This window comes from Centropristis striata, chromosome 23, assembly GCF_030273125.1.
Source record: "Centropristis striata isolate RG_2023a ecotype Rhode Island chromosome 23, C.striata_1.0, whole genome shotgun sequence".
Classification (NCBI taxonomy): domain Eukaryota; kingdom Metazoa; phylum Chordata; class Actinopteri; order Perciformes; family Serranidae; genus Centropristis; species Centropristis striata.
This window is the reverse complement of record NC_081539.1, coordinates 6,302,602-6,314,963: the sequence shown is the minus strand read 5'-3', so window position 1 is coordinate 6,314,963 and position 12,362 is coordinate 6,302,602. Positions and strand designations below refer to the sequence as shown.

The following is a 12,362-nucleotide window of genomic DNA, read 5'->3' as shown; positions in this document are numbered from 1 at the left end:
AACAAAGCAGCGTGGAGCCCTACTGTAAATTTACCTCTAAAGTTCTGGCTGTAAACTCCATGAGGCCAGTTTCAGTTTGATGATGATATACCAAGTAAAACTGGAGATGAGGTCAAATATATTTAGTATAAAATGATAGAACTGGATGGAACCCTCTTATATGTTATATTTGCAAGTAAAAAATCACATTTAATGTTGGACTAAAAGACTAAAAAAGAAACAAAATGACAAAAAAAGACAAAAAAAAAAGACCCAAAATGACCCAAAATGACAAAAAAAAGACACAAAATGACTAAAAAAAGACATAAAATGACCAAAAAAACCCCAAAATGACCAAAAAAGATAACAAAATGACCAAAAAAAGACACATGAATAAAAAAAAGAAACAAAATGACTAAAAAAGACACAAAATGACAAAAAAAAGACACAAAATGACAAAAAAAAAAACAAAAATGACAAAAAAAGATACACAATGACCAAAAAATCATTAAAAAAAAAAAAATCATGAAAAGACATAAAAAGGATTAAAAAATGGACAAAATAGCCCAAGACTCCAGAGAGTTAAACATGAGTAGTCTAAGTATATTATTATAATATTATATATATATATATATATATATATATATATATATATTAATATTATATTATTATAATATCTAAGTATGAGTGAATGTTGTGGTGTTATTATTTTATCAGATTGTTTAACTTGTGTATTTGTAAAAGACATTAGAGAAACTCTTTTGTAGCATACAGAGTTGGACAAAACAAGAATATACAAACAAGAAGCAGAGAAGTGACTAAATCAAAGTCTAGCAAACCCTCTCTCACATCAAAACAGCTGCTCCTAAAGTTAAAGAGCAGCCATATTCTGACCTTTATGCTAAATCCACTGCAGTGGCATTGTGACTACCTCTGCTTTTTAAAACTAGGTGTTAACACAGAGTATATAGGAAATGCATATATGAAAGTAAGATTAATTGGATTTACAGGAAGTAAAAAAACATGTTCAAACATGACTCAAAATAAGGCTTTTTTTACTTGATTCTACTCCTAACAACAGCTCAATTTTAAGGTTAAATTACTTTACATGCTCATAAATGTATTTGAAAAAGACACTGATTCCTAATATTGTGGCTTCAGAATAAATTTTATATTACTTAAAATTTGTCACAAATGTCTACATCAGTGGTTCCCAAAGTATTTCTACTGGGCCCCCCTTTTCTATCTAAAAAATACTTTAAAAGTAGTTTAAATTTTTGTAATTTTGAGTATTTTTTGGTCATTTTGTGTCTTTGTTTAGTCATTTTGTGTCTTTATTTGGTCATTTTGTGTCTTTTTTTAGTCATTTTGTGTCTTTTTTCATCATTTTGATACTGCCTCCAGCGGCCCCCAGGTAATTTGAGTTTGAGACCGCTGCTTTAGAATCTAAAGTTTAGAGGCACATATTCAAGTTTTTGTCCCAATTTAGTCATTTTTATCCATCACAGTTTGTCTAATTTTCGTTGACAAAATGTCAATTTTAGTTGACTAACTTTGGGCAATTACGGTATTTATGTTTATGATATTTCTTATTTTAAAATAAATAAACTCGACACCTTTTCTGCTTACATAAACACAAATTTACCTTTTAAAGTGTTTTTTTCACCCGTGTCTCTGTGTGTGTTCTTACGGGTTAAAGTCCTGTCTCTGTATTTGCTCTGTGGCTTAACGTATTAAATTAAAATGTGTGTCACCCCCACCTCTACACTCCCTCACACTCATTCTGTGTATGACTGATTATTTAGCGGTGGGCGTTTCGTTTCTTTCTAACAAATGCTGACATCGGTTTGCTGAGTCACGGCCGACGCATTTCTTCTCTCTGTACTATAAATCATGTGACTCCTGAGCTCCGTTTTCATTGAAGTGAGACTGAGGCAGCCTGACATGGTGACAGCTGGCAGAGAGGCTGGGTTTGTGGTTACCACCCGCCAAAAACTAGCACCGACTTCCCTCTTTTCTGTCTCTGAAAATGAACTGTTCTCACGATCACAGAGCTGCATGAGGATCTTTGTGGTATTTTTAGGTTTCTGTCGATCATTTAGGCTAGAGGTCGGCAACCTGCAGCTCCTCTTTAGGCCAGGAGTTCTCAACCTTTTTGAGTCGCGACCCCCAATTTAACATGCATGTTGTCTCACTGAACAGAATCTCACAGTTCAGATCAGACAAACTCAGTTGATACGACGAATTTTGGACAAATAATGAAGCAGACAGCAACTAAAACATCTCTCCTTCTGTGCATTTACATATTTTTTTATATTTTATTGTTACTTTTAATGTAAGTCCTTTGCTATAAGTTTAAAGGTCCATTCTGACCTCCTGAGTGTGTAACAGTCAGCTTCAAGCCACAGACTCCTTGGAAAGTAATAACTTGATACTTTGGGATTAGTCAGAAAAGACACAAAATTAACCCAAAAAGAATCAAATTGACCACAAAATGACACAAAATGATCAAAAAAAGACACAAAATGACCAAAAAGTTACATAAAATTAAGCAAAAAAGGACTCAAATTGACCACAAAATGACAAAAAATGACCACAAAAAGTCACAAATTGACCGAAAAAGACACAAAATGGCCAAAAAAAAAGACACAATATGGCCCAAAAAAGAAACAAAATGAGAAAAAAGACACAAAATGACTTAAAAAAAAGACACAAAATGACCAGAAAAGACACAGAATTACAAAAAAAAGACACAAAATTACCAAAATAAGACACGAAATTACCCAAAAAGACACAAAATGACCAAAAAGACACAAAATGACTAAAAAGACATTAACACATGGACACTTTAACACAGTGGAGACAGAGCTGAATTCCAAAATGATTTGGCGACCCCCAGAAATCATCTCGCGACCCCAATTGGGGTCGGGATCCCAAGGTTGAGAATAGCTGCTTTAGGCCATCTGCAGTGGCTCCCTGTGGCTGTGACAAAGAAATCATACGATGTAAACAATTATTTCTGTTTTCCCTATAAACGGTATTAAAGCATCTACAGACCTGCCAACTTCAAGTCTAGTTTTGAGTTTCTCTAGCTCGGGGCTCGGCAACCTTTACTACCAAAAGAGCCATTGCTGGCCAGAAAAACAGAAAAAATGTTGAAATTCATTCATTTCATTTTTCATTTTCGTTTTTTTAATTCTTCTTTTCGAACTGAAAAAAATAAACAACATAAACTACAACAGCATAGGCTAGATGCATATACATATACACATACTCACATAGGGACCATTAAACATATAAACATTTACACACATACAGTATATATAGCCCTATACATATACATGCATCTAATAAGTCATAATAAGCATTTATCAATATGATTTTGTCAGAATGCAGCGAGGACCCGAGTGCAAATGAGAGGCTGGACACCAAATAAATGTCTCCGGAGATTTAATATTGATAGGGAAACACAAAACAAGACATGAAGTTGGCTTAATATAGACGTATAGATGAAGTTGGCTAAATATAGACGTTAAGGCACCAGGTGGTAGACTTTCATAAGCTATTTTAGTTGTTAAAACATTTTTTTTTTATGCTGTATATAAGCTTAACATTTCTAAAGCCCCGAGCACTACTGTTATACTGTGGATTTTTTCTTCTTCCTCTTCCGGACACAATTTCGTCCCGCTACTAGTCCTACAACTTGAAGAGTTGCAGGACAAATTATATATCAAAACGTGCGGTTTGATCGCAATCGGTGTGCTATTACTTTTCTCTACAGAATACGAATTTTTCGCGACGTAAGCCGTGAAAAACTGCCCAAAATTTTGCATTGAAATGAATGGGACGGCCGAAAAAAAATGAGCGAAAAAGAACAATAATTGGAGATCTTTAAACGTCTACTTCTCCGGCATAATTTCACCTAGAGACTCCATTTAAACTTTAAACAGTAGACACAAGTCTTGTGTATCGGTGTATTAATCCACGTTTCGATAGGTCATATAGTTTTTTATCAATCCCTGTTCAATGACCATGATCATTTTTGGAGAAATTCATTAACAATTAACAGGTGCCAGTTAATTCTGTTGATTGCTTTGATCTGATTGCCTTTGATCTTTGATGTGATTACAGTTACAGATACACACACACATACACATGCGCGTAAGCGCAGTAGGGGTTGTAAATCACAAGTTTCATTACAAAACAGATTTTTTTTTTCTCATTCATAAAACTCTTTATTAGGATGATTTATTGTGACATTAAATTAACCCATTTAAGTAAAAAAAAAATCACAACAATATTAACTCATGGCCCATTCTGGTAAATTACACATTATCTATCAATTTAATTTCTGAAATTGCCTTAATGGCACCAATAAAAGGGTGATGATTCAGATTAACTGGAACAGAAGCTGTGACTGTGTTAAAACTTTTATTTCATGCCTCATGTGTGTATCTGTGTCACCCGATTAATTTCCTCCAGAGCAGTGTGTGGTTACCTTATCTGACATGATCAGCTGTAAAGATAATTATATTTACTACAGTAGCGAAATACAAGACCAGATAAGATTGTAGGGGTATTTGGTTGCAGATACACATTGCCTCCAGCAGGGGCACCAAAATATTGAGAAAAAAAATTAAATTAAATTAATATTTAACACTTTAAATGAATTAAAGTTACTGTCGGGGCACCACCTCTTTACTTAGAAAGAGGAAAGATAGCAAATCATAGTAAATCAGTCTCATAAAGTTAACAAACTATCAATTGGGAACACTGATTATTTATTATGAATATAATTATAATCAAATTACCTTATTAATATTAAGTAACGGTTGAAGGAATTTTGGAGTTCTTCTCATAGCAGAGGTTTAGAAAATCACTCATTCATGTGCAACATTAAAAGGAGAAGCATATTAATCCAAAAAGATATTTATTCTAAAAAAAAGCAAAACAAACAGAACACACAATAACTAACCTAAAAGACTATTTACAGTAGAAATGTGGGTGAAAAAGAATGTGTAACAAAATAGCTGACAAAGGGCGGCCATTTAAGTAAATTAAAAAGGCGGAAGCCCTTTTGTTCTTGAAGAACAATAGACCATGCGGCCTTGAAGGTCTATGTGTTGTAGGAAGCCAGATTAAAGTATATTTTATGTGGATTAGTGTGTGAGCAAATCAAGTTAGTTATAGTTGATTTACATGTACAACTTGAGGTCTGTAGAGCAAGATTAATCATACAACTTCAAATGATCTGGCTACACAAAATATCACAAACATACTTAAACACACAACAGATCAACACCATTGATTAAAGCTTAACAACTTGTTCTTGCTTGTACTAACTGCCCAGAGTACTGCACCACAGAGTCCAGAGTTGAAAGGGGGAAGCAGAAATCCTTTTGAAGAAGAATCAGCTCCTGGTTGGGTTTTGGTGGTTCCAGAGTTATTTGCTGTTATTGGCTCCAAAAGCTTGGTGAAGGTCTCGGTGATTATATCCAGTATAGATCACAGGCAGGAAACTTGTGTGGTGGGCCCAGGCTTGGTTTGGGGCCTTGCCGGCCTTCCCTTAGAGCTGGGAAGAGAGGGAGATTGTCTGGTCCTTCTGGAGTGCAGACCAGGACAGCAGACGTGCTGACCCTCGGGGAGTCGAGGAGAAGAGAGCGAAGAAGTGGCTGCAGGAGACTTTTGTCTCTACCTGGGAGTTGTATTTCCGGTTAGAATCAGCCAATAAGAGGGTAGATGCAGATACCTGTGGGGTTGGGGGTCGTTGTTTGGAGGGGACCAAAGATCCATCTTGGAAGCATGGAATCAAGAATTTGTTGAAATAACCCTCAATGCATTCAGTCATTAAATCCAAATGAAACTTGTGGAATAGCTGTGAGCCCTACAAGATTCTTTCTGTTTCTTTCAGCAACAGGAATACACAGTTTTGCAATTTTCTTTTTAGTTTTCAAGCAGCTAACAGCTTAATATAAACTCCTGGTAATTTAATTTCATGGATTTATTATTCAATACTCTTTTTGGGTTTTGGGAATTGGTTGCTTAAATTTTCTTAACCCTTTGATGCACAATATATTGACAACCCTTCTAATGCACAACATGGGCCACATTCGTTTCCCATGTTATTTAATGCTTGCTGTGTGTTTCTGTGCTCTATCTTTTGATATCAACTTATTTTATGATTGAATATTCCAAGTATTCTTTAAATATCTTATTTTTGATAACAATAGATCATAATTTCCAGTTGGCCTCTCATGCTTTATGAAGAAAAACGTTTTTGTATTATAATATAGCTTAGTACTTGGCTTGTGAGCTTGCTAAGCTAACTACTTAGCCAAGAAGTTAGCCAAGTATTTAGTTTAGCAAGCTACCTAGCCGAGAAGTTAGCTAAGTATTTAGCTTAGCAAGCTACTTAGCCGAGAATTTAGCTAAGTAGTTAGCTTAGCAAGCTACTTAGCTAAAAAAAATGGATATGGGTAATTTTTCACCCATGTTGTGCATTATAAGAGTAGTGACACAAAAAGGGATTTTATTAAAAAAAATTATAAATGAAAACAAAAAATTAGGATGTATGCCGATCAAAAATAATTTATTGCAAATATATAGAACATAAAAACTCACACATATCGGGTCACTTTAGACCCATGTTGTGCATCAAAGGGTTAAATAAGAGAGAAACCACATAATCCTCATGTGAAATTGAGATAGACATGCATAAGATACATAATGCCATAAGTCAAAGCTACTTAATCCATGCACAGTTCACCTCATATTTAAATGGATTTAAACGGGTTCATAAGTTGAATATATACCAGTACTGCAGAATGGGAGTCACTATTGCCCTAAATTAAGAGACTATTTAAGAGGAACTCTTAAAATAATGTGTTTTCGTCACACCTGTTAGAATTCCTTCCAGTAAGGTTGTGAATAATTTCAGCATTTGTGTGGTCACATCAAACCCCCTCGACGTGCATCTTTTTCACACTTTGTTAAGAGTGTGTGTTTGTGTGTGTGTGTGCATACGTGTCAGGCTGTTTCTCAGAAAGATGTTTTGACAAATTCGTGGTATGAAGTTGCAGGGAGGGCTAAAAAGACTCTCTGATGAGGGGCGGAGGTGAGAAAGTACCACGACCACACAACAACACACACATACACACACACACACACTGTACGCAAATACATATGGAAACACGTCATCAGTGCAGAGATGATGATGATGTTTTGCACTTACCAATAAATATCCAAACACCCGTCAGCTTGTGTAGTTGCAGCCTCATCAGTCGACCCGTCCACCATACGATCCTATGCACAAAATGTCCATGATGAAGACTCTGTCTATCCTCCTCCTGCTCTCAGTGTGTCTGCTGTCCCAGGCCTCTGCAAAGAGTAAGTACCAAACATTTAACCACAATGCATACTGAGCCAACATCTTACTTTCTTACTTTAGTCACAAAATATATTATTCCTAGAATAGAATAGAATAGAACTTTATTGTCATTGTACAAGACAATCACTATAATAAGTGGCTCCTAATAAATCCAGCTGTTAGTCTGTATCTTTTATGTTTTAACACTTCAGTTTCTGTTGCTACTTCATTTTGTCTTTCAAGTCTTTTCATCTCAAGCTCTTGTGGCTCTGCGTTGCATCTGCGCGTGTTATGTTTAGTAACTGGTCTCGATATTATCATTGTGTGCAAGTGCAGGGCATATTTTGTGATCTTCTTATTTAAAACATGTTTATTTTTAAGAGAAGAACTACATCTTGATCCTACTCCTAACAACAGCTCAATTTCAAGGTTAAATTACTTTACATAAATATATATTTATTTATTTAAATATAAGATATTTAAATATATCATAAATGTATTTGAAAAAAGACACTGATTCCTAATATTGTGGCTTCAGAATAAATTTCATATTACTTAAAATGTGTCACAAATGTCTACAGCAGTGGTTCCCAAAGTTCTTCTACTGGGCCCCCCTTTTCTATCTTTCTATAAATTTGTAATATTTTGAGTAGAGTCATGATCTGATTTAGCTTTTAACACACTGTAAAAAATGTTTGTAGAAATTACAGTAAAACATTGTCAAATACATCAGAAATGGGACGTAAAATTAAAAATTGTATATCACCGTATTAGACATTTTTAATTACCGTAAATCAAAGAATAGCACAAAACTTTTACTTTTTTCCGTCATAAACTGGAAGAAACACACAGTTTTGCTGTAAAAAATATAACATTTTCATGCAAAATGTATGGATAAATACCATGATGTGTGAATGAATGACACAATTACCCTAAAAATAACAAGAAAATTCAGTCTAAATTACAGTTTTTGCTGATATTTACATTTAAATTTAGAATAGAAAATCCACTCAAGGATGAAGTGATTGTGACCGTGTGTCTGTCTGACATCCAGTTGGATTTATGGATTAACTTCTTAAGGTCAAAGGTCAGCGTCCTCCATGTAGCTGTAATTCTATTTACCCACATAGATACTTATAAGTACTTAAGGAGAAATTAATTCACAGCTGCCTACACTTTTAGACATTTAAGATAACACCAATTGAAAGCGGTTTTATCTCATGATACCATCCTTCTACTCAGAACGACACCAGATTATTATTTTACCTTTGTGTGTTTAGTAAAATGTTGGAAGAACGGTAAAAGCTCCAGCTATTTCCAGACCTTGAAATCCAGCACAAAAAGCAATAAATAAGGAAATAATGGATAAAATAATGTGTTTAGTTACATAGTGAGACTTGCTGCACAAATATCCCCGACAGCAAGTCAAGTCTACTGTTTAAGCTTGTTCATGCTCTCTTTATCAGTCCTCCTCTAAGTTAATTTCAGCTCAGTTCAACATACATTAAATTGCATAAAATAACACCATTTTAAACAGGAAATTAATTAACATCTAAGAAAATGTTTCTACAGCATTTTTATTATTATCTATTGGTTTAAGTACAGCACTGGTTGTACTGTATGTGTGCTGCTTGGGTTGCACTTTTTTGCTCTTATTATTATTTTTTTTTTTTAAATAAATGTATGTTTGACTACTCTTTTCTGACACAATAGTATATAGATTCTTTGGACAATTGTACAATTTTTGCAGGTATCAAAAACTCTAGCTCAGGGATGGGCAACTTAAATGCTGCAGGGGGCCACGATTTTTCATCGACATTATCATAGGGCCACATATAGGAGCGTGCACTTAACCAGATATGATGAAACTGCAATTTTAAATATGTTTACAGTGCAGTAACTCAACATATTTCATGCTCATATGCATGTTTAACAGTATAAATAGGAATACAAAAGGTTTGAAGCAAATAAAAAATAACCACTTACTGTGATTTATCTTTTTTTTCAGTGTAAGAACAGCAGACCAACATTAATTGCAAGAAGTAATTTTGTGCATTTTTACGCTGCACTTTTAAGATTTCATGCTCAAATGCATGTAGTTGTACTGAGGGCCACTTCAAGTGAGGGTGCGGGCTGTATGCGACCCCGGGCCCCCAGTTGCCCATCCCTGCTTTAGCTGATACGATTCCAGGGGCTGCGATAAATATGAGACAATATATACACTGCTAAATCTAATGATTTATTTACTTTTTGATCTTTGATGGGTCTATATGCTTTGGAGTTATTGCGTAGCCTAAATTCATATGCTCTTTCATTTTTTTCAGGACTCCACGTTCGGAAACATGTCACTCCATGCTGCACAGCGGTCTCCGATTTTGACATCAGCAGTGAAGTGACTGCGAATACATATTCTGAACAATCTACCCGATCTGGCTGTGTGAAGGCTGTGATGTAAGTTTAGACATTTTGTCCGGCACACCAATGCCAGCCTTAACACATAAATAAATATATATATATATATTTTTTTTTTTTGATTTTTTTTTTTTTTTTACAGCTTCCAGACAGGAGCCAAAAAGGTCTGCGTTGACCCCGAGGCCGAGTGGGTCAAGAACCGTACGTTATTACACACACACACACACACACACACACACACACACACACACACACACATTCTTGTACTTCTATCTTTGTGAGGGCTCTCATTATAATAGTGAATCCCCTAGCGAGGTTATAATAGTTTTAGTTTTAATTGGGTTGTGAATTTTTGTTTTCAAATTCACTTAATTTTAGTTTGTTTTTACAGTGAGTTCACTTGTTTTAGTTTAGTATTTCTTTTTTTAAATACTTTAGTTTTAGTTTAGTTTTTATTAGTTTTATTTTTTTGTAATGGGGTATTTGTTGGGTGCGAGATTAAAAGATGCCTTTATTTCCTTTGTCTGATCCATCTTCATTATGTATGAAAAAAGTTGACAAAGACGAAAACGAAGGACATTTTCACTATAATTTCAGTTAGTTTTAGTTAGTTTTGTAACCACACAATACAGTTTCAGTTAATTTTTTTTTTTTTAACTCTCATTTTTATTTTTATTTCAGTTAACGAAAATGTTTTTTCAATTCTAGTTTTTGTTATTTTGTTTCGTTTTCGTTAACTATAATAACCTTGTTCCCTAGCCCCTTACCCTAACCTTCACCATGACAACTAAATGCCCAACCCTAACCCTAAAACATAAACCTGATTGTAACCTGCAAACAAAGTCTGAACTCTCAAAAAAGCCTTTAAAGAAGTGAGGACCAGCCGAAATGTCCTCACTCTTGGTTAAAATCGTGTTCCGGTCCTCACTATGTAGGAAGTACAAGAATACACACACAGTTTTTTCAAAGTGATAATAAAAGTGCTTTTATCTGTGTGGTTTGGAGCCGGTGGACTGTGGGTTCTTTCTCATGTCTGTCTTTATTTATAAATGCATCTGGTGTGTGTGTGTTTAGTGTGTATGAATATGTTTGTGTGTGTGTTAAAGTCACATCAGTTGTATCTTAGAGGACACACCACCATCTGATACTTCTATCAGGTCAAATTTGGATTTAAACTTAATGTTTTTCGCCAAACATTTCAGCAGCTTTTAGCTTTAAACAGCAGCTTATTATCATCACACACACACACACACACACACACACACAGTTTATGCACACAGAAACATCAATGGTCTTTTTTTGTCTCTCTGCCCTCTTTAGTTATGGCCAATATGACGAAGACGACGCTGTGAAGGATCGCCGCCCATCTGAGCTAAATATTTTCCTGCTGCTTTTCAAAACGCCCACCACACACACACACACACGCACAAACACACACACAAACACACACACACACACACACACACACACACACACACACTTGTACTTCTATCTTTGTGAGGGCCCTCATTGGAATAGTGAAGTCGTTAGTTTTAATTAGTTTTTAGAGTGAGTTTGCTAGTTTTAGTTTAGGATTTTTTTTTATTAATGCTTTAGTTTTTATTAGTTTTAGTGTTAGTTTTAGTTTTTTGTAATGGGGTATTTGTTGGGTGGGAGATTAAAAGAGGTCACCGTAAATTTTGACAAAGACGAAAATGAAGGACATTTTCACTTTAATTTTAGTTAGTTTTGAAACCACACAATACAGTTTCAGTTAATTATCATTATCATGTAACCTTTAACCCTTAAAACAAAGTCTGAAATCTCAAAAAAGCCTTTAAAGAAGTGAGGACCTGCTGAAATGTCCTCACTCTGTTGGTTAAAAATGTGTTCCGGTCCTCACTATGTAGGCAGTACAAGAACACACACACGCGCGAACACACACACGCGCGAACACACACACACACACACACACACACACACCACTGTAATGATCCTGAATGCTTACAGCTGAATTTTGTATTCCAAATCATTTTTGCTTGTTTCCTGAATTAATGTTTAATATATAACAATATATTTTCTTTTTAAAGAATGTCATGTTTCTTAATTATTTGTATAAAACCTAAAAGTTGCAATGAACTGCTATTTTGACTAAGACAAAAATAAAGAACGACATATGGATATGAGAGTTTGGGTGTTTAATTTAAATATTTAACATCTTGACAGGGAGGAACCAGAAAGCTCAATGCAGAAATGAGGAAACGTTTTACTGTGACAATTTAAACTTGGTGTGTGAAAGTTAATATTCTCTTCAGATGAAAAAAAAAGGAAGTCATGATATGTGCAACAACTCTGTCTTCAGAAACCTGCACATGTTACAGAGGTTTAGATGAGAAAGATAAGCTCGTAGATAACGTGACTTTTTTCAAAGCGCCATAACAAAAAAACGAGGTCACGTGAAGCACTGCTGTCAACTTCACTCCAAATTACAGACTTGAAACTTTCTCCAGTTTTTTTGTTTGACATGCCGAGGTCATTTAAAACCAAAGATATAATCGTTTGAATTTGATAGTACAAAATATTTATTAAAGTGTAAAAGTAGGATGGGACGAGGCAGGTGTGGCAT

The 12,362-nt window shown here is 34.8% G+C and overlaps 1 protein-coding gene across 1 annotated transcript; it reads left to right on the top strand.

Annotated features, from left to right (window-relative positions):
* Window positions 1–6,994: 6,994 nt before the first annotated feature.
* Window positions 6,995–11,911, top strand: ccl34b.4 (chemokine (C-C motif) ligand 34b, duplicate 4). Its single transcript, XM_059327350.1, has 4 exons — window positions 6,995–7,365; window positions 9,670–9,796; window positions 9,900–9,958; window positions 11,078–11,911. The coding sequence occupies exons 1-4, from the start codon at window positions 7,284–7,286 to the stop codon at window positions 11,107–11,109; spliced, it is 300 nt and encodes a 99-aa protein (XP_059183333.1). The 5' UTR covers window positions 6,995–7,283; the 3' UTR covers window positions 11,110–11,911.
* The last annotated feature ends 451 nt before the right edge of the window (window positions 11,912–12,362 follow it).

Coding starts and splice junctions, on each gene's coding strand:
- ccl34b.4 (XM_059327350.1), top strand. CDS start 7,284: ATGCACAAAATGTCCATGATGAAGACTCTGTCTATCCTCCTCCTGCTC. Junction 7,366..9,669: donor GTCCCAGGCCTCTGCAAAGA/GTAAGTACCAAA, acceptor CATTTTTTTCAG/GACTCCACGTTCGGAAACAT. Junction 9,959..11,077: donor GGCCGAGTGGGTCAAGAACC/GTACGTTATTAC, acceptor TGCCCTCTTTAG/TTATGGCCAATATGACGAAG.